Genomic DNA, 23,139 nt, shown 5'->3' on the forward strand with positions numbered 1-23,139 from the left:
TTTTTATCAATTTTCTCGATAAAAGTGGAAAATCTTTAAAATTGTTTGTAATGAATTGAGTATTTTTAGTTTCCTTTTATTAATGCTTCATAAGTCATATGTTCATATCATCATAATTCATAACACATACAATAATATGAACTAATTATCAAACGATACAGGTGCAAGCTAGTTAAACAAGAAAAAGGTTGTTAACCTCTTAACAAGTTTAGTATTTCTATCGACCACAAGATGGCGCTTTATAACGTTAGCGCGGTAGAACGTCCAGATAATTCGAGAACTTTCGAGAGCCTTCTAGAATTTATACCATTATTGAGACTTAGAGTCCACTTTCAGATAAATGTATAACTAAGAATAAGTTATTTAGCTTACTAAATATAATGTATACAAAAAAATTATACACTTTCATTCAGAAATAATTAGTTTTCATAGTGTTACTAAAGCTTACTAGAACGTTCAAAGTGTGTCCGGTGAATAGTTTCACTTTTCGCCGCATACAGCGCTGGATGTTTCCGCTTATTTAAGTTGGAACTTCTAGATACTTGTTCTAAATTAAGTATTTAATTTATTGATTTTTTTTGGAAATGCAACTTGAATCTATAAATACTTAAATGTTTCCCAAAACCAATCATTGTATAGCCCCGATATCCCCGGTTGCGGTATCCAGCATGTCGTATTCTATCGTAGGTATTTCATGCAAAATCTAAATTTTTATTTTTTATTATGATTGAAATTAATACTTAACACTTTTATACTTAAACCCTAAAAATCAAAAATAGTCTATTCCCAAATATAGGGAGAAAAACGTTCAAATTATTGACCGACCATTCATTACCTATGTTTTAAAGTTAACTCAGTTGAATGTTAAATTTCCTATTAATTTTTAGGTTAAGTAGGTATTGATAAATGCCGGCATGCAGTCTGTACTTACATACTTAATATTACTTAATATATCATTATTAAGTAAGTATGTACTTTTTGTTTCTAATATGTATTGTTATCAATAAGTTACATTGTAACTGTTACAAAGTACAATGTAATCTAACATACATACCTACCTACCTAACCGTTTCTAAAGTAGTAAGTATTGTCTAAAAAGGTACTTCTTTTAATACATCTACTAAGTAAGTTTCTATGGAATATGGACTAGGAGTATCGAAAAAAGTCTCTCCTAAATAGGCCATGATAATGTCATTATGTCACAAATCCAATTGCCAATCCGCCTGGATCAGATGTAGAGATGGATGTAGAGTTCTCGTTATTGGGTCCATGTCTACGCCTAACTATTTATAATAATTTTAAAAATTGAAAGAGTCAAGTTTCTGCGATTACCCAAGTTCCAAGAAATATTGTATGAATCAGTACCTAAGTCCTAATCAGTGAATAAATAATTCATAAAGTACCTAAATTGAGAACTTTGGTGTTTGGACTTAGGAGCCAGTCTCAACTCTTGTCTCTCAAGAAGTAGGTATTCTTTTACCAGGCATACTTGAATAAAAATGTAATCTGTACCACAGAATACTAATTACTTAGTACCAACGGTAACTGTACGATGAGTGGTGAAATAGGAAATGACCAGTAAGTTAACCTATATCGTTGTCGCATAGAAACAAGTTGAAATAAATTAAATAGTCGGCCTGAGCATGATAAATGATAATTGATAAGCAGCGCCGGCGACACTTGGCAGCACTGAGCACATGGTATATTTTATAAAATACTAGCAACGCGCCCCATCTTCGCACGTGTAATATTAACAAAAAAATAAAATTAAGTACTTATTATGTTTTGTTAAATAGGTATCAGATATCAAACAAAGCAAGGCAGTGTTTACTGTTTACGTAGAAAGTTCCCATTTCACAGATATGGCTTAATTTTTTCAGACATTTCTATTTTCTGAAAAAAATTATAATAATTTTTACTCTACATATTGTGTACATACACACAAAAACTAAAAATCGATGCCCGAACGTATATCTAACCTCTTCCTTTTTTTGGAAGTCAGTTAAAATACTGAGTTACAAAGGTCAATAAACCCGGAAGAAGCGCCATCTAGCCCTAGAACACTGTACTATAACGGCTACATCCAAGGTAGCGACGTATTCTGTGGTTTAATAAAGAGTGAATAAAAATTCAACTACTCGCCACTAGATGGCAGTTTCAAAGATATTTCAAGAGAGTTCGCATGTAGTCTAGAAGTCACTCGCTAGATGTCACTTTTCTAGCACATTCAAGAAATTTCTATTTCATTGTCGAATGCCTATATAACAGCGCCGTCGAGCTCGAAGCGTCAGTTTATGGAATTAAACGCTAACTTGAGCATTGAGTGCAACTCAACGCGATAAACAAGCGATTATTCTCCGAGTACAATCCAAAAGCATCGAAGTATCTAAGTTTGAAGTGAATTTTCGTTGATAAGCGAATTAAAAACCGTACGATGGCTCTAATACCGTACTTGTTGGACGAGATTCGTCCGCGACGCCTTCGAGACCAGCTATTCGGCTTGGATTTGGCGTCCGATGATTTTCTGACGGACGTGTTCGATCGACCCCTGTTAAGAAACTATTCGAGATCGTGGCGAAATCTTTCGGCGCTGGCTCGAGACGTGGGCTCCACTATAAAGAGTGACAAGGACAAGTTCCAAGTGAATTTGGACGTGCAGCACTTCTCGCCGGAGGAGATCTCTGTCAAGGTTGTGGACAACTATGTCATAGTCGAGGGTCAACACGAGGAGAAGCAGGATGAGCACGGCTACGTCTCCCGCCAGTTCAAGCGCCGCTACGCCTTACCAGATGGCTGCAATGCTGAAGCGGTGCTTTCCAAGCTATCATCCGACGGAGTTTTAACCATCACCGCACCAAAGAAGCCTTCAGAAAAGAACGAAAGGGTCGTCCCGATATCACACACTGGACCCGTCCGAAGGAAGATCGAGGATAAAGAAGATCAGCCCAACGGTGAACCAGAGGAAGAAGCGAAATGCCCGCAGAAGAAGAAGAGACGTTAAAATCTTAGTGTAAGAAACTTAGGTTAATTTTGTACTTTATAAGTACTTACCTACCGTTTATTAATAAGACTGATTGCAAGTATTTTTAATTTAAGTAAATAAAGTATAAACTTAATATTTCCAAAAGTGCATGTTTTATTTAACCCTCCTATATTTGCAGTGCCGTAAATAGCCTTTTTTACGCCCTGTGCGAGCCTATATAACTGCACCCTTGTTTTTTAACTGACTTCCAAAAAGGAGAAGGTTATAAATTATAATATGTTCGGCTGTGGATATATTTATTTTTTTACTACATTGCAAAACATCTCTGGGGCGCAGCGGGAAGTACTTATCGGGAGCAATTCGAAAAAATAAGAGTCTACCTGGCCATTCTTGCGCCCACCCAGAGTCTACGCCCTGTGCCTGGGCACCGGTGGCACCGCCCTATTTACGGCACTGTATATTTGACCTTAATAATAGATAGGTTAGTTTAATCCTTGTACCACAGAGTATTATAATACTGGGCTTGTACTGTCTGGTAGATTATGGAAGTTAAATAGGGGGACTAAAACGAGTTGGACTGGTCGTGTGACCTATGCAGGGCTCGGTCGAGTCACTCGAGTGTCGAGACTCGAACTCGAGTCCTAATGGTGTGTGAAAGTGTACTCTACTAAACCCAAACTAGTGAAAGTCATAAAACCTATATTTAATTGAGTGGGTCTTAGGCTCTGTTATTATTTACCCCTGAATTTATTTACACCGCCTATAATATTTTAAATTAATAATTTAAATTAATAATTATACAAAGTCTGCAGTATTTGTCAGTTCCATGACATTACCAATGTGCTAGATAGACAAGCACACCTCTTTATCTACATACTAAATCTACTACAATGTAGAGTCTAATAATGTGTCAACTGCCAATGTTTTATTATATTTTTAGAGTTAGTCGTGAATCGTGAAAAGCATTATAAAGTAATTATACTGGGCTTCACCTAGGTTGTGTTCTTCTGAGGACACAAGAAAACCCCTTGAACTACAATCTATAAGTTATAACAGCCTACACTTCCAATTACATAGTACTATTAACTACCGCTAGATGGCGCTAGACGTTTTTAAAATTTATAAAAAATATCGAAAATAATATTATTTTTTCTTCATAAAGAGTTAAATGTTTAACAATAAAATTATTTATTACAAGCTATTATTTCTTTGATTTTATCAGCACTATATTCAATTTGGCGCATAAAAAGTAGACTATTTTGATTTCTCGGCTATGCCAGAAAGAGGCAAATGGGTGAGAGACATTTATTTATTCTTTATTAATTAAATACAACGTTACTTGTACATTTTTTAAAACATGCAGTTACTTCTCTACAGGTACCTAATACTAATAATAATTATAACTTCTACAGACTACGACATAACCACACTGGGTTTCTTTCTGTAGACCGTTGTACAGGTTTTTAATTTCATACGGTGTGAAGAACTGAAAATATATTAACAAAAAAACTTTTGTTAATATATTTTCACTTCTTTTTTAAACTCAAACGAGTTTGTTTATTTCTGCTGTTACCACGATGGTGATTTTCAGAAATAGGCTCTTAGGATCAATTCACATTGCAACGTTCAATCACCAATGTCCCATCGAGGAAGTTGATTCCTATGCAATTGACCATAGACATAATATAATGCTAAAGACCAACAAAGAGTGCGAGAGAGAAGAAAATCCTTTATGGAATTATAACAAGATGAAAAGAGAGAAGCAGTCTAATGAAAATTGTAACAACTTTTATTTGACAGGTCGTCAAAAGTCGTCAATCGTTTTTATGCCCTTTCGGTATTTGCAATTTATTATATAAATCGTATGTTATTTTCAACAAATACTATTATATATAACAATAATAACTTGTGCTGTGAGTGATTGCAGTGTAAATCATAGGAATAATCCTGAAAAATATACATTTCACCCGTAATTAATCTTCATGTCCTAATTGCTACGATGTGTTTATTTTTGCTATATTCTGGTCTTTAGTTCTCTATTTCAAATAAAATATTGTGAATCCTCCCTTTGACTTTCATATTTTGCGTAACTAAAGGTGCTATTGTTTCTATATTACACAAATTTTGAAGAAAAATTTTTCATCAAAATTTCTTACATATACGCTAGTGCTTGAATCAAATTTATCGATATGCTTATCGATATTTTACAATAACATAAATCTAAAATAAAAATCATTTACCTTTATATTTATCACCTTAAGCCCGGCCGCACATTATCCGAAATTTCTGATCAGAAAAATTCGGACGCCCGGCGGAACGCACTCTGTTCATACATTTTGTTGTAGACCCATCATACTAAAAAAATTTCTGACGTGTCAAAATGTATGAGCGGGGCGGGGCGTCCGAATTTTTGTGATCAAAAATTCCGAAAATGTGCGGCCGGACTAAAAAGGACATATTATCTTATTTTAACTAATATAATATAGTATAGTATAATATAGCTAATATAATATAACTACTATAATATAGAGTGACTCTAAAATTAGAGGAAGGTTTATATTTATATATCATAATCATTGGTTTTACAGATTCCCTCAAGATCCTCTAATAAGAAGAAAATGGCTGAAATTAATCAACAATATGTAGGCAAACATTTCATTAAAAATTTTTAAAGAAAAATTAGAATAAATACTATTTTGGTTAAAGGAGCTATCCCAACTTTATTTGTGCCAGTAAGTTTGACATACTGTTGCACTTGTTACTGAAGCAATTATTAAAAATAAGCAATTATAAGCAATTAATGCTTTTTAGTTCATTTAAGATTATACTTATATGAACTAAAAAGTATTAAATAATCCTTATTCTTCAATCTTCATAATTTTGAAGTCGGTACCAGTCCTAAGTATATAAGTTGCTGTTATACCTATTTTGTCAGAGAACTGGCGATTAGGTTAGCTGGTACCGATTGCAAAATAATGAAGATTGAGAACAGAATTAATACTGAGTACAGAATAAGAATTATTTAATACTTTTTAGTTCATTTAAGTATAATATTACTATTGTCATTGCCTTGGAAGTCGGTTTTAATTTTTTATTTAAAAATAATAATTTTACTCATTTTAGCTGTCCTTAACGTTTTCTATACTTACAGTTGGTGTTTTAAAAAATCAAAATCAAAATTGCTTTATTTCTGAACAAATCTAAAATAAAATATATTTTCAGAATACATGGTGCCTACCACCGGTTCGGTAACTAAGCCGACGAGAAGAACCGGCGTAAGAAACTCGCACGCCCACTTTTACCAAAAAAAAGTGATAAAAAAATAATCTTTTAAAACAAAATTTACAATGCTGTAACTAAAAATTATACAATGTAAACATAGATAAATACATAATAATTGTAAGTCGTGTAGAAGTAGCCTTGCAAGCAGTCATTCAGCATTCTACTCCCAAGATGTGCCATCAATTATGAAATCATTTTGGCTTTGGCACAAAACGTTCTTTGACTACTTTTTTAAATTTATTAATCGAAAGATTTTGAACGTTTTCTGGGACCATATGTTCCCATTTGAATATCAAGGAGTCACTTCGATTTCTCATTGTTTCCATCACCAGACCACCACTTTTGTGAACATGATACCTACTCGGAACAATACAATGTACAGCAAAAGAAAAAATTTGAAAATCGGTTCATAAACGGCAGAGTAATCGTTGAACATACATAAAAATATATCCACAGGCGAACGTCTAGACTCCTCCTGTTTGGAAGTCGGTTCAAAATAATTGTAATAAAATATTATGATATTTTATAATATGTATTTAATTTAAGAATAAAATATAATATACCATGTGTGTTGTTTACTTTCAACGTTTACTTTCAATGTAAGGACTGATTTACCAGATAGATTTTACCTGAGTAATAAATAAGTAACTTTATAATGTGTTAAGTGTAAATTATTTACCCCTATAAGAACCTCATGTCATAACATATCCGACGATTGAAAAATCATTCCAAAAGAAAATGTGTATCTACTTTTCAATCGTCACCTTTTTTTGCCAATTAAAATTTATGATACGTAATTTGAAATACAAATCTATCAAAGTTGCATGTTATTTATTTCTTATAGAAACTCAGGTAAAATAACTCGAACGGACTAAACTATCGATAGCAAAATACTATACTATCGATAGTAAAATATACATCACTAGCACACGCACACATTGACAGATCAAAAATGGTCACGCATTTTCGAGTTGTCAGGTGGTCTTTACGACAGTATATATTATGTCTATGCAATTGACAGACCAACGTTATTTGGTCGATTGTCGATTGTCGTCGTTTTATTGTGATCTGTCAGCTGGGTTTGACGCGACCAAACTACTTAGGTCCCCGATTTGCATAGGAATCAACTTCTCTGATAGTCCATTCAATGCGATGCGTTTTGAAATGAACTTTATTTACTACACAGGAAGATATACATTGAATTGCCAGGCTTGCCGCTCGGCTTGTACCTAATTTTAATGGCTCATAAGTCATAATTCATAAAATAGTCATAATTCATAATGCATCAACGCGTCAGTAATGTGAACATCTTAAATCGTTGTTTGAGCCAGAGACAGTCTACAAGACAGCATCCCAATAGACTTGAATGTAACTGGTAGGATGATAACGTATTTTGCGACAGCTATGCTACAAGCATTTTAATAACAGATATTGCACAATATAAAAAAAACCATACATACAGCCATTTTAATCGATAGCATAATATATTGTGCAATATTATCTGACGCAGTTGTTGCATAGCTGGCGCAAAATACGTCCCCTGTCGTCTTGCGTCTCCCCGCTTGCATATTATTGCAGCTTCAAATTATGCTTGTGCGACTCGCACTTGTCTTCAAAATAATCACATTCTTAATTATAAATACGTCAAACATAATGTATACCTATGAAACTTATAAGAAAATCTAATTTACCACGCCCGAGAAACAAATAAAAGAAACGCTACCTTTAAGTTATAAGTATGTATGAAAGTCCCTTGTTCTTATTAAGAAAATCTTTAATTGTACCGCGGGGGTTCCCCCCTCATACCCCCACCACACGCAACCAGAGACAAACCGTATGAATAGTTGCTGGGGTATATAGTAATAAAGTATAAATGATGAAGCAACATATAGGAAAATATAATATATTTGTTCGTATATCTAAACGAGATATATATATTGTCGGTTGATGGAATACGGCGGGCGGCGGAGTCGGTAGGAAATTTTCGTTTTTAAATTTTATTTTTTATTTTATTTCCTTTTCGTGATGTAAAAAAAGTTGCGAGTAGATTTTAACAGTGCAATACGAAAATGTATATTGCCCGGTCAAAAACTCTATATAAATTATTCTACTTAGGGCCTGTTTCACCACTTTCTGATAAAGTGCCTAATAGGCTATTTACGACATTTTTGACAGATTCTCCATAATTGGTCTGTCAAGTTAATAGGTGGACAGCCTTACCAGGAAGCGGTGAAACAGGCCCTTAATATAATATTTTAAAGAAGGTAAACTTCCTGTAAGTTTACCTTCTTTAAAATATTATATCAGTCTACTTTATAGTTACTGAATGTGAAAGAAGGCGTTGTGTGTTTATGCGTTACTACTAGATTAATGATTATGTAAGTTTATATTTACAGTAATAATTTATAGGTAGGTACATTATAATTTATCAGTTGACTGGTAGAGATTTCTTAGCATGGGCGTACCGAGGGGGGGGCAGGGGGGGGGGCAGCTACCCCCCCTGGATCATGTTGACGTTCCTACTAAGTATATTATCTAGTACTTTTATCTATAAAAATTAAAAATTAAGAACGAATTTTTGCCATTTGTTTGCAATACAATATTTTTACAACTAAAAATTATAAATTTTTTATTCTTTATAAACACATAGCTTATAAAAAATCTGATTTGCCCCCCCCCTGGCCCAGAACCTGGGTACGCCCATGTTTCTTAGTAGCAATAAGTTCGCCTTTTGTACATCAATTAGTACTATTAGTAATGTTTATTATTGCCTCTTTCGTATTATGTACTGTATTTTGGTGTGTAATAAAGAGTTATATTATTATTATTATGTAAAAGAGACAGTAGTCTCGGCTGTTTGCCGGGAAAATGACTCAGGTACGGGCATAAGCCAAGTATCCTGATTCCTGATACATGTGAAAGATGTGTTACGATTCGTTCATAGGGAAAGATGAAGATGGGTTTAGAAAACGGCGGACTAATGAGCATGTATCTATGATGATGGATGGAACAACTTCTTGGTGCCACATTTGTCTGATTTCATCTGCAAGTGGAATGTATTTCTCTTATTATTATTATTATTAGTTTTTCATGAAGGCTAGACAAAACTTCACGTTTTAAAGTAAATTTGTACAAAATAGTGTGACCAGCTAGTGAAAAATTATTATAGTCAATAATAATATTTTAAAAATATAAAACCGACTTGAATTTAATTTAATTGTACGTAATTAAGAAAAAAAACCCTGTCTCTCAAATTATACTAAACCGATTTTGATAAAACTTACAGTTGCGGAGCGAACCCATTTCTTTTTGATTCCCGAGAATAAATGCCCGAGATCTTGCGGAAAATAAGACGTAGCTTCAAAAGTATAATATTATTAGACAACAATTCATCAGGCCATTTAGCCGAAACTTTTTCGTTTTCACTTCGTTATAGAATCGCCGATCAAAAAGAGCTGTAATGTATGGAATTGACATTAGACGAGTCGAACGTCAACGTCATATTAATGTCAATTCCATACATTTTCATCGGCGATTCTATAACGAAGCGAAAATTAAAAGATTTTGGCTCACCCCCCAGGTTCATAATATTACTGTTACATAACAACTTCCACATGAGACTTATAAAATATTTCACACAATACCAGAATGGTAAACATCAATAACAATAAATACCATTTAATTTATTAAAATAAATATATATCATAATATCGACTCCATTCGTTTTAGTCCGGAACACACATACGTAGTGCGAGGCGCTCCGTCTTAAGGACGACATATGAAGTAATTTTTTTCCAACTACCCGCTAACATAAAATCGACTCTGCGCCTACGTAATAAGGTTCGAAATCGCATTAGCCGCGAAATATTTTTTCCATTTCATATTTACGAATATGCCCCAAATTCCCCAAAAATTAGAACCGTGAAAGCGGGGGAGGCGCAGTAGGGTAAGAATATTTGTACGCACACCGCCGCACGGTGGGGTGGGGGCGCGGGGAGCCGCGGGGGGGTGCCGGGGGGCGATAGTTTAACAAATATATGTGTAGATCACTCCGCTCTTATTCCATTTGTTTTAAACATCTACAGCTATAGTACAACGTTTCAATCTATTTTGGTGAAAAATGTAAACAAACATTGAACGGTCATATTGGTGTGCCATTATATTTCTTTATAGCGGGTTAAAACTTACAAGACACTTAAGTTGGTGGCATTATGGCTGCTCATAGTGAGTTTTGTTTACATGTAGTTTAAAATCAATTGAAACGAAGTACCTATAGATGTCGTGGGGGAAGTGGCAACAATAGGGCCTGTTTCACCACTTCCTGATAAGGTGCCGAATAGGCTTATTTGACAGATGTCTGACAATCAGATGAGGATCTAACGAAACTTACACACAATATTCTATGCTGCTTTAATAATACTGAAATCGAACCCACGACCTTCACGAGCCAAGATTTTCACTTCCTAATTTTAAAAGGCATTTCAGGCGTAATTTTTTTTACTATGCAGATATAAATCCAAATAATTAAAAGTCATTCTAACACTTACAACTGATCAGAAAATACGTGCTATACAGGGTGTAATAAGACCACTTCCGATAATGTTGGGGTACGATTATACTACATTTTCTGATTACGAATATGTTTTGTTTAATTTTTTTTTATAATTAATACCCTTTAAAAATGATAATAAACCACATAGAAAAATAATTTAAATTATAAGATTGAAAAGTTTGCCTAAAGCCGTAGTCTAAAAGCCATAAGTTGACAACAAAAATGATAATAATAAATCAATCGTTTGTTTTGAACGAATCAATTCATTTTGATCTGAAAGTCCACCAAGTTTAAATCCTCCATACGCCAGTGTGCTATTCTATTTCATTATTATATAGGGTGTAACAAAACTAACTGATATGGAGGGTACCCCTACTTTGGGGTGTATTGTGTCCCTTAAATGGTCACCGTAAAAGACAAAAGTAGCAGCGCTGTAAGAGCTATTTTTTTTGTGATTCGTATAAGAAACTCATTCGTATAAGATCGTCATTGATTTTCACTTACTCTTTTCTACGAGGTACAAACAAAAAATGCTCTTTCTGCGCTGCTACTTTCACGGTGACCTCTATACAGGGGACTCATACACTATCACTTTGTTTTCTAACACTCTATAGGTGATCAAAATAGTAGCATTCTGCATTATACAGTGTGTAACAAAAACAAGTGATAATACTTTAGGGTGTGTACGTGTTCCTTGTAGAGAGTTCACTGTGTAAGTAGCAGCGCTGAAAGACCAACATTTTTTTTCACTTTTGTACGGGGAAACTCGTGACGCCGCACGGGCCCTTACCCATACAAAAGTAAAAAAATATCGTCTTTCAGCGCTGCTACTTTCACAGTGAACTCTCTACAAGGAACACACCCTAAAGTATTATCACTTATTTTCGTTTACATTAAGTTTACAAAATGAATTAAAATAAAATCTCTTTTTATCAATAAAGGTACAGGACACAGGTACATGACCGTGACTCTATTTATAAACGATGCTCATCATAATTCTACATAAATGAACATTTTCTAAATTGAGACTTGTTAGCACATACCATTACCTAATATATTTTTTACTGTACGTTTTACTGTATTTTATTACATAGTAATGTAACTTTAGTTATTTATTTACTTTCTAAGGTTGGGTTGCACCAGAGGCGTGGTTAAAGTTAAAGTTATGGTTATAGTTAAGGCTAAATTTAACTTTAACTTTGACCGGAGAAATTGACAGATGACAGCTGGTCCAACAAGGTTATAAATGAACTTGGGTGGGGCCGCTGCACGTAAAGGAGAACTGTCAAAAATGGCGTTTTTGTATGATGACAGCGTTAGTTCCTTTTTTCGCCACGTGCATTTAAAATCTTGTCGAGCTCTATGGTTATGGTTAAATATGGCGTCTTGATGGCGTCCATTTTTAACTTTAACCAAATATTTGACATTTTGCATTGTAGTTAAAGTTATAGTTAAAGTTACAGTTATAGTTAAAGTTAGTTGGTGCAACCCAACGTAAGAGAATCTGAACAGAGTAAACTAAGTGTCCTTCACTGCTCTACTTTTTAATCAGTACTAAATATAACTATAAGTATATTATTTATAGCTTTATAAAGAGCATATTTATTTCAATTGTTAAAATCGAATAGAATAGCAAACAACATCTATTATTATTATTTAATATTCCCTTAATATCGCATTGACCTATTTTCAGTTTAAGCCTAAAAGAACTAAATTTTAATTCGGAAACATTGTATGGTAATATAATTGCTACATTATACGTCGTAAAAATGTATTATAGTGAAATTAAAATAGAGGAACGTGAAATTTTTTTAATATTCCTAAATGGGGAGTGGGGGTGGGGGTTATCGGGAAATGTGGGGCAGAGGGAATATATTTTAAAGCGAGCGAAATAAGCGTCTGGGGACGGGCAGGGTGGCGCTTATGGGGAAGTTGTGCGGCCACGAGACGAGCGGGCGAAGAAAAAGTAAAAAAAAAAAATTCAAGAGTGTAGACAAACATGGTTGTCGTGCTAGAAATAGTGTAGTCACTAAAAGTAGATACACTATTTTTAAGTAGATAAAATAATTTAACTGTGTTATATGTAGCGAAAATGGCTGGGCACTGGATACGTTTCCATTTCGAGGGATAAAGAATCATGGCCAAATTTGTATAGGAGCTGGACTCGACTTTTATTTTTGATGTCCCAAAATAAACTATTGTTAGATTTGGTTGTTCTTATGCTCTAAACATAATTCCAGACTTGATGAAATGCAGCAAACTAATTCCACTTTTCAAATCTGGTGAATCAACTGATCCCAATAACTTCAGACCTATATCAGTTTTACCTGTATTCAGTAAAATCTTTGAAAAAATAATATTTAATCAATTAATATCTCATTTTAATGCAAATAAATTATTACATCGGAAACAATTTGGCTTTACCAATGGAAAATCTACTGCTGACGCTAGTATTGAATTACTATCGTACATTTATGAAACGTGGGAGGAGTCATATGACGCCCTGGCAATCTTTTGTGACTTGTCTAAAGCGTTCGACTGCGTACATCATGGGACATTAATAAGAAAGTTGCATCATTACGGAATTAGAGACAAAGCTTTGGATCTATTGAGATCATATCTGAGCGACAGAGTCCAGAGAGTCGATGTGAATGGCAAGCGATCTTCAGGGGCCTCGGTTTCAATTGGTGTGCCACAAGGATCTATTCTCGGCCCTTATCTTTTTTTAATATATATTAATGATCTGCCCTATATCATAAATGATAATGAAATTGTTCTATTTGCTGACGACACATCACTCGTATTTAAACTTAACCGGCGGGCTCCAAATTTTGATAAAATAAATAATGCAATCACGAATGTTGTCCATTGGTTTAATTCGAACAATTTATTGCTTAATGAACGCAAAACAAAATGTATAAGATTTTCTCTACCTAACGTTAAAAAAACAACAACAGATATTAAAGTGAAAGGCCAAACTTTGGATTCCATTGAATCAACAGTGTTTCTAGGTGTCACTTTAGATAGCAAGCTTCAATGGGATCAACACATAGATAGTCTCTCAAAAAAACTTAGTTCCGCGGCATTTGCTGTTAAGAAAGTGCGCTACATCACTGATGAAGCCACTTCTAGACTGGTTTACTTCAGCTATTTCCATAGCATTATGTCATATGGCATAATCCTGTGGGGAAGTGCTGGTGAAGGACGTTTAAACTCTATTTTCGTGCTGCAGAAGAGAGCGATTCGTGCTATCTATAGGATGAGCCCCAGAGAATCCTTGCGTGAAAAATTCAAAGCTATCAATATATTGACATTGCCATGTCAATATATTTTTGAAGTACTAATGTACACCCATAAAATTATTATGATTTTTCCTAAAAAAAGTGACACTCATAATATAAATACTAGATATAGATACAAACTGGCGGTTCCTACTTTTAGACTTCATAAGGTCAATGTTTCTTTTAAGGGGCAATGTATACGTTTATATAATAAAATACCAAAAGAACTACAACAACTCTCACTAAATAAATTCAAAAGAATAATAAAAAGACAACTCCAAGAAAAGGCCTATTATAAAATCTCAGATTATGTACAGGATAAAAATGCTTGGGATGTTAAATTTTGACATTTTTTATTATTATAACGAATTATTTATATTTTTTTATTAGGTACTTAATTATATATTTTTTTTTTATTTTAAAATTGACCTGATGTTTTATAATAATAATTTTGTCATTTTTATAATTTTGTATATTTATTTTGTATTTTATTGTTTTTTTTTTCATTTTATTTTATGATCTTGACATGTCCAAATTTTGTATATTGCAAATAATGGAATAAATACTATTGACTATTGACTATTGAATAACTAACAGTACGGTATCGCAGATAACAACTAACAGTATTGCAAGTTTATTTTCTTTTACAGATAATCCCAATACGCCTAAAGAAGTTTTCATATAAAAAAAGTTTTTTAACAGGAATTCTTATAAAATTCTAATCCGCCCGCTGATTTAGTGGCCTCACAATATTTTCGTCTTTTACTATCTATGGATTGCAAATAGTTTCCCACGAGTACATTTTTGGATTTCAAGATTAATAAAACATTTTATTCTCATATTACATAATACAATATTCCAATATTACTAAATTTTATTCCTTTCACTTTATTTTTTTCTAGATGTTACTCGCATTTTGTTGGGCCCAAAGTAACTTCTTAAGGATACGTACGGGAACCGTACATTTTTCTTCTATGTCAAAGTATCATCATATCCACGATCGGTTTTTTTTAATGAAATAAGGGGGCAAACGAGCAAACGGGTCCTGATGGAAAGCAACTTCCGTCGCCCATGGACACTCGCAGCATCAGAAGAGCTGCAGGTGCGTTGCCGGCCTTTGAGGAGGGAATAGGGTAATAAATCGAATTTAGCCAATAATTTATTATGGCGTGCCTGAAAATAAAAGTATTTTTATTCGCTTCATGAGTATATTTTTAAATTGCATTTGAAAAAGAATCTTAAGGTAAGTACTTGTACTATTATCTATTCTGTGCTTGAGGCCAGGTGGTCCTTAAAATTAGCAGGTCGATGTATGTCAGTACGAATATCGACGTAAAGGACATTAAAATAACATTCGTATCAGCGCGCCTTGTACAGTGGCGGTTACGACCCTCGCCGCGTCTTTGATAGGGTGAAATAGGAGGAAAATTATACATTTTATTTTATTTTCCAATGACCGAATCATTTATAAAAAAAACTATTCGGTTATTTTGTTAGAACTATAAAAAAGCTATCCTTTTTGTAAAAAAATCATATCGTTGTCATTAAAAATTACGAGATGTTCGAATTTGAAGTGTATTTTTATGATGACGTTCCGCGCGGCTTTGCCTAGATTTTATAGACAAATTAGTACACAAAAAAGCCTATGAACCTTCATGTGGTCTAACTTATCACTCACTCATCAACTCACCCAAATAACAGAAAAAATGCTGTAGTAGTTCGTGAGATAAGCCCTTTCAAATAATTTCCCCCTTTTTTCCACATTTTCCTCTATTTCTTCGCTCCTGTTAGTCTTATCGTGATAAAATCAAATTTATAGCCTTCCTCGATAAATGGGCTATCTAAAACTAAAAGAATTTTCCAAATCGGACTGGTAGTTCCTGAGATTAGCGCGTTCAAATAAGCCCTTTCAAATAATTTCCCCCGTTTTTTCCACATTTTCATCTATTTCTTCGCTCCTCTTAGTCTTAACGTAATAAAATATAGCCTATAGCCTTCCTCGATAAATAGAGTATCTAACACTGAAAGAATTTTTCAAATCGGACCAGTAGTTCCTGAGAATAGCGCGTTCAAATAAGCCCTTTCAAATAATTTCCCCCCGTTTTTTCCACATTTTCCTCTATTTCTTCGCTTATATCAGTCTTAGCGTGATAAAATATAGCCTTTAGACTTTCTCGATAAATTGGATATCTAATAATCAAAGAATTTTTCAAATCAGACCAGTAGTTCCTGGGATTAGCGCGTTCAAATAAGCCCTTTCATATAATTTCCCACATTTTTCCACATTTTCCTCTATTTCTTCGCTTTTATCAGTCTTAGCGTGATAAAATATAGCCTGTAGACTTTCTCGATAAATAGGATATCTAATACTGAAAGAATTTTTCAAATCGGACCAGAAATTCCTGAGTTTTAATTTCCCCCGTTTTTACCACATTTTCCTCGATTTCTTCGTTCCTATTAGTCTTAGCGTGATAAAATGTAGCCTATAACCTTCCTTGATAAATGGACTATTCAACAATAAAAGAATTTTTCAAATCGGACCAGTAGTTCTTGAGATTAGCGCGTTCAAACAAACAAACTCTGCAGAATTATAATATTAGTATAGAAGTATAGATTCAAGATTTGTCAATATTCTGTTCGGTTATTTTGTTACTTTGTTCCTTTTCGAGTCTACATCAATGTTGGTGTAAGAGAATTCCACAAAATTTCTTCAGACTGGAAGCTTAAAATCCTCAGAACAGTTAAAATCAGTCTTTTCCCAGAATCAGCGAACTGGGATCGCCTTAAGTTTTGATTGATTCCAACTCTACATAATATATTCGTACAGTTATAGATACTTGTTTCTTTTATCAACTTATTTAATAATTTATTAAGTAAATATTCTACAAAAGTAAATATTCTAAATAATAAGAAAATCGTCCTTTTTATACATGTCCTGTTTTACCAGTTTATAAAACAAAATAATCGCAGAATTTGGACGTGTTTTATAGGTAATATAGGTACATTTCAAGCGAATTTTAAATTTGATATGCGTTCAACGGAGTGAAGCAAAAAAGTCAACATGACAATCACGTTTTTTTTTTTTTTTTTTTTTTTTTATGAAATAAGGGGGCAAACGAGCAAACGGGTCACCTGATGGAAAGCAACTTCCGTCGCCCATGGACACTCGTAGCATCAAAAGAGCTGCAAGTGCGTTGCCGCCCTTTTAAGAGGGAATAGGGTAATAGGGGAGGGTAGGTAAGGGAAGGGAAGGAAAAAGTTGAGGGTAGGGAAGGGAATAGGGTAGGGGTTAGGGGATTGGGCCTCCGGTAAACTCACTCACTCGGCGAAACACAGCGCAAGCGCCGTTTCACGCCGGTTTTCTGTGAGAACGTGGTATTTATCCGGTCGAGCCGGCCCATTCGTGCCGAAGCATGGCTCTCCCACGTATAATTGGGACGTTATTAATATTAATAACGTTGGCGCCAAAGTTATTAATATTAATGATGGCGACATTGCGAGTGTGTTTTGTTCGAAATTTGAAAAATTTGAATTCTAAAACATTATTTGCGCGTCTAAAATATATTAAGTATACGGGCAGTTCCATGTAAAAGTCTACCATAAACTAAGAAAATTAATACCAGATTTTGGTATTAAAAATACTTAATTATAGTCACCACATCATGGCACTATTAAGATTTTATAGAAGCAACAATTTCTAAGCATTACTTTTTTAGCAAAGCTGCCATTTATGAGATGATGTCGTGAGCTCGGCTGAGTGTGGTTTTGTGTGATGAAGTTCTGACTTAGTTTTCACGTTATGTATTTTAAATTCTTGTCATATTTTGTTACACACCAATGATATTCGATACTTATACAGATATGTTACGTCCATACTATTTTCCGAACAATTTTCAAATTCAAAATTGCAGACATTGACAAATTTGACAGATAAGTGAAACATAAGATACGAAAAACTATTTACATAAAAGAGACAGTTCTATTTTTAAACGTCGAATCGTATCGCTGTCTCTTTCTTCTTTCGCTTTATGACGAAAATTCGATTTTTTCCAGATTGTTCGAAAAAATAATTGAAAATGTAAATAATCGAGGTATTTATTGCAATCAAGACATGTGGTAAGAGATTCCACGTGTTTTGTTTACTTTTGAGTCATAATTGGTACATTTTCGAAACACGCACGACGTCATTTTCAATTTATTTAGGTAAGACAAGACGCGGCACGTTCGTGACTGCGCCGTTTCAGATTAAACAACAGACGGCCCAATTGGGCCGTATTTGAAGCTTCACAACGCGCGCGGTAGTGACATATCTGGTTTGAGTATTTCATCTCTGTTTGAGTGTTTCGTCATCGGCGTCGGACAACCAGTGCCCTTCGTGTACAGTATAATGACATTTTCAGGGTGTTGTTGCGGCTGCCTCGCTTCTGTAGTGCTTCTTCAATGTTTTGTGAAGCACGTACGGACGATTTTTATGCGATTATTCGCAAAAAAGTAGCGTCTATGCGTCAGCGCTTACGTGAAAGCAGCAACAGCATCCTGCAAATGATATATGCAAGATTTGACTGTCGATAATATCTGTCGATAAATAACTGATTTGTTGAAGATAAATGGATGAAAATCTTAATGGGACTAAAAATAGGATAGGTTTTGTCATAATTTTAATGTGAACCGTAAAATTAAAAACATTTGAAGTGATGATTTGTATAATGTTCTGATAATGTTTGGTAACGTAATGACTTAAAAAAATACTATGGATGTTAATCTGAAAATAAAATGATTATTATTATTATTATTATTATTATTATTATCATTGTTACACACTGATTGTTCAAACAATTAAATACCGGTATCGCTTTTGAGATTCGAGAAAATTCATTTTTATAAAGATATAATAGGCTTGTAAGATCACAGTGTCGAGTTGTAGTGTCGGTCACATAAAAATCATTACTTTTGTCTATAACTACAGTCAAATTACTTTTACATCAACAAAATTAGAAACTTTCCTACATGACGGCGTTACTCAAATGATACCGGCATTAAAAATATGTAATCTTTTTTTATAGCACCTACACTCTAAAAAATATTTTTGTAGTGTCAGTCACATTATAGAGTCGATCACGCCCAAAAGTAGCGTTTTGTTTGTTGTTTTTGCTGATAGATGGCAAAAACAGCTATAGAAAGCAGAGAGAGAAGCAGAAAGCTAAATTACTATTTTAAGAACCTGCCAGACCACCTCAAAGTCAAATAAAATCCAAATTTTGCGATGTCTGGAAATGGAAAGCAATTGTCACAAAAATCCTGCAGTAGGATATGAGATTATTACAGATATCGCAAGAAAATAAGATAAAATTATTGATTTTCAAACTTTAGTGAACGTAAGATAGACCTGCAGAACTGGAAACCTTCTAAAGTAATAGCGACCGAAACTCCATAGTGTCTGGTCGTTCTTACCTCTATAGGGCTCATATAATGGAAAATTTTTAGCTTAAAAAAATGACGAAAGTCTGCTTATCGCTGCCTCTTGAGTTATTATGTTAATAGTTTTTGAGAAAATTTCGTGTTGAGTTATTTTTTGACTAATTATTAGTGATTTCGTTTTTGTGACGTTTAAGTTCAAAAAAAGCATTTTAATGAATTAACTAATTACTGATTAGCTTTTATATACTTTTAGAGTTCGTACTGTACGTGCTGAGATACATAAATTATAAAATTTAATGTAAAACTACCGACTTTTACCTGCACAAAGTGAGTGTAGTGTCGGTCACGTTTTGGGCTGTAGTGTCGGTCACAATTTCTTTTGCTAATAAATATTTTTTTAAATAACTTACAGGTTATAGGTAACCATTTTATAATAGTTTGTTTCATGCACATTCGATAAAAATACAAATTAGAGTTATTTAGCACACAGAGAGGAAGATTATTGGTGTTTACAAACACTCTCGGAAACGACTTCTTTTTGCATGTAGTGTCCGTCACGTTTATGTTTGACTAAATAAATGCTATTTGAAAACAACAGTGTATACCATTTTTTCTACTTAAGTTAACTTGTTTTATCTGCTACAAAGCCATCTTAAAATTGATACTAACAACATGATAGTGTTACGGTACAGGTATACGGACATGTGGTGCCATCTAGCGGAAAACCAGCGAAACTGATCAAGGGACACACTACACATAAATCCCCTACTCGAAACAAATACAAAGTGCTACGAAAGACTGACGTCACTCTTTCGTAGTTTGTACGCATCGGGGGAGAACTTTGTTCGAAAGGTATATTAAATATTGCGTTTATGAAAGTGGTTTCATAACAAAAGTTGCTTTTAATTATGTAAGTTATCGATTGGTATACAAATATTAAGAAATTTAATTGAAAAAAAAAATCGACTGGATTATCTAACTTTGAAGGCGCATAACAAAAAAAATAAAAATGCTATCGAGCTGTAATTTTGGGAACACTTATTTTTCACCGTGATTTCTTTATTTTATTAACAAAATTCGCTAATCTTTGACCTTGTCATCATCCCTATTGCCGATACTCTTTTTAAATATAGCTTGGGTACTTTAATACTTCGATCGCGGATTCCAGGAAATGCTTTTGTATTCTATTGTTTTCGCGATCACCGCTCTTATGGGGCTTGAAGAATTAGCGTTAGGCATGACTGGGCATGACATGTAAAATACATTTTATTTGTCAATAATTATGTACAGAAAGTACTAAAATCTCTCTGAAAAACCATGCATTATGAAATGCACAAACTACCAAAACGGATAGCAGATATAAATTCTAGCGGAAAGCATTTATATTTTTCTGCCAAAACTTTCGCAAAACTTGGCCATTTTCGCGTAGATATTTTACAGTATATTCGCGTTTATTTTACCTTTATAGCAACCTTTATCCTAACTATGTAAATCCCACTTTCATATGAACTGCGAGGCAGAATAACTGTGAACCGCCACGGTGACTTCAACTTAAAGTAATGTATTTTCCATTCACATATTTTAAGGAAAACGCTGCGAAAAAAATAAAGGAACGAAATGAACTTTATTAAATATAGAAAAGGTATGCCCTAAATCAAGGGAGAAGGGTTATCTTTAATATAAAGTTTTCTTTATAACTAATAAATATTTGTGCGGCAAAACTACTCCCCCAAGTCAGTTTGGTATGAATTATGAAGGTACTAAGCATGCATTTATACAAAACCGTCAATTTGTGATATTGTATCACAACTCACAACAAACTACAGTGTGTAACAAAAATAAGTGATAATACTTTAGGGTGTTTACGTGTTTCTTGTAGAGAGTTCACTGTGAAAGTAGCAGCGCTGAAAGACAAAAATGTTTTTTTGCACTTTTGTATGGGCAAGGGCCCGAGCGTCACGAGTTTCCCCATACAAAAGTGAAAAATATTTACAAGGAACACGCACACGGCATACCATCCCGATTCTCTGAGACCGCCGTGTTTTGTGACAAAAACTCCTCTTTTAGATAGTAACGCGATTACCAACTTGATAAATTATAATGACGCATTACTAATCGTTTTTCTATACGTCCGTAGTGTCTTTTATTCCGACTAATACATAGCAAATCTGTTGTGCTAAGCCCGTTTGGATATAATTCAACATGGAGATACTAATAATATAGCACAGGATTGGAAAATTGTACGATTTGACAGTAGATATTTTAATTTTTACTTTACGGTAGTGTCATGTCTACATTGTTTCAATGGCAGTGAGTCATACATGATTAAGAGAGCTAGATTTTTTCTTAGAACGCTGAAATTAAATACAAAATAGTCAACATGTGCTGTACACAAAAAGTATACTATTCGACCTTATCACTATGTCATTAAAATTCTAAATAGCGTACACAAGGTGTTGTCTGTGCAATTAAGATCATTGAGATCATTTCGCATACATTTCCGGAAAAATTACTGGCGACCAACTGGCGACGTTATAATATAATACCCCCCACACCGGTTTCGGTGACAGTGGTCGGTTTCATTGAAACCAGGCCAGGTACGCAGGACTCAGCAGTAATTTTATAGTGCCCAAGTGTGTGCGCAGTACACAAGAGCACTCTCTATTCCTTTACTCTCATAACCCAGTGGGACGGAAGACCGACACGACCGGCGAGAGATCAGGCGCAGGACCGACTTTTTACATGCCCATCTGACGCATGGATCATCTTACTTGTCAGACAATCAGGTGATCAGCCGCATTGTCCTAACCAAACTTGGAAATAACACATTCCAACGCGGGAATCGAACTAACGACCACCTCCGAATCAAGAGCCACGCTCTTAACCACTGGACTACGGAGACGAATCCAAGTAGCCAGCGTAGCCAGAGTCGACCGCTCCGCATGCGGCGATTGTTGACGTTGCCAGTTGTTTGCACGTCTTTGTATGCTCCGTCACTCAATCAGTCGCTGATTTTAGTGGTACCCTCAGATAATTGAACATTTCAAGGTATTTTCTTAAATCTTCATAGAATTAAGGAAAAACATCGCTTTGCGGCGACGTAGAGACGCCAGACGTAGCCAATGGTAACGTCACTGGCCACGTCGCCATGGCATCCTGGTGAGGTATGGATCTAAAAGACAAAGCCTAGTAATAATATGATTTTTTTACTCCCGTGAAGTTTACAGTGAATCATCATAATCATCATCATATCAGCCTATAGTCGTCCACTGCTGGACATAGGCCTCTCTCAATGAACGCCGAATTACAGTGAATAAGCAGTGCTAATGTCAAAATGGTTATATGTTACGATTTGAGTCCTATTGGCTACTAAGTACAAGTATAGTCTACTAATAAGTATTAAGATTCGTCTTTGATATTATAATAGAAAATATCTAAACTAAAATTGCATTTATGTATGAATTATTTCAGGTAAGTAAGTACATAAATTCAATTTTAGTTCATTCAACGTTTGGTAGTCTACTACCAAATGGTTTAATAATGACAATAAAATGCCTACCAAGATATTATGAGGGTGCAGTATAGGGCGCCTTTATACGAATAACCTTTAAACTCGTGATAAA

The 23,139-nt window shown here is 34.3% G+C and overlaps 1 protein-coding gene across 1 annotated transcript; it reads left to right on the forward strand.

The window, feature by feature from the left end:
- Positions 1-2,291: 2,291 nt before the first annotated feature.
- Positions 2,292-3,121, forward strand: LOC121736655 (protein lethal(2)essential for life-like). Its single transcript, XM_042127984.1, has one exon. It carries the CDS (start codon positions 2,435-2,437, stop codon positions 2,999-3,001), a length of 567 nt encoding a protein of 188 aa, XP_041983918.1. The 5' UTR covers positions 2,292-2,434; the 3' UTR covers positions 3,002-3,121.
- Positions 3,122-23,139: the final 20,018 nt, after the last annotated feature.

This window comes from Aricia agestis, chromosome 19, assembly GCF_905147365.1.
Source record: "Aricia agestis chromosome 19, ilAriAges1.1, whole genome shotgun sequence".
NCBI lineage: Eukaryota > Metazoa > Arthropoda > Insecta > Lepidoptera > Lycaenidae > Aricia > Aricia agestis.

Coding starts and splice junctions, on each gene's coding strand:
- LOC121736655 (XM_042127984.1), top strand. CDS start 2,435: ATGGCTCTAATACCGTACTTGTTGGACGAGATTCGTCCGCGACGCCTT.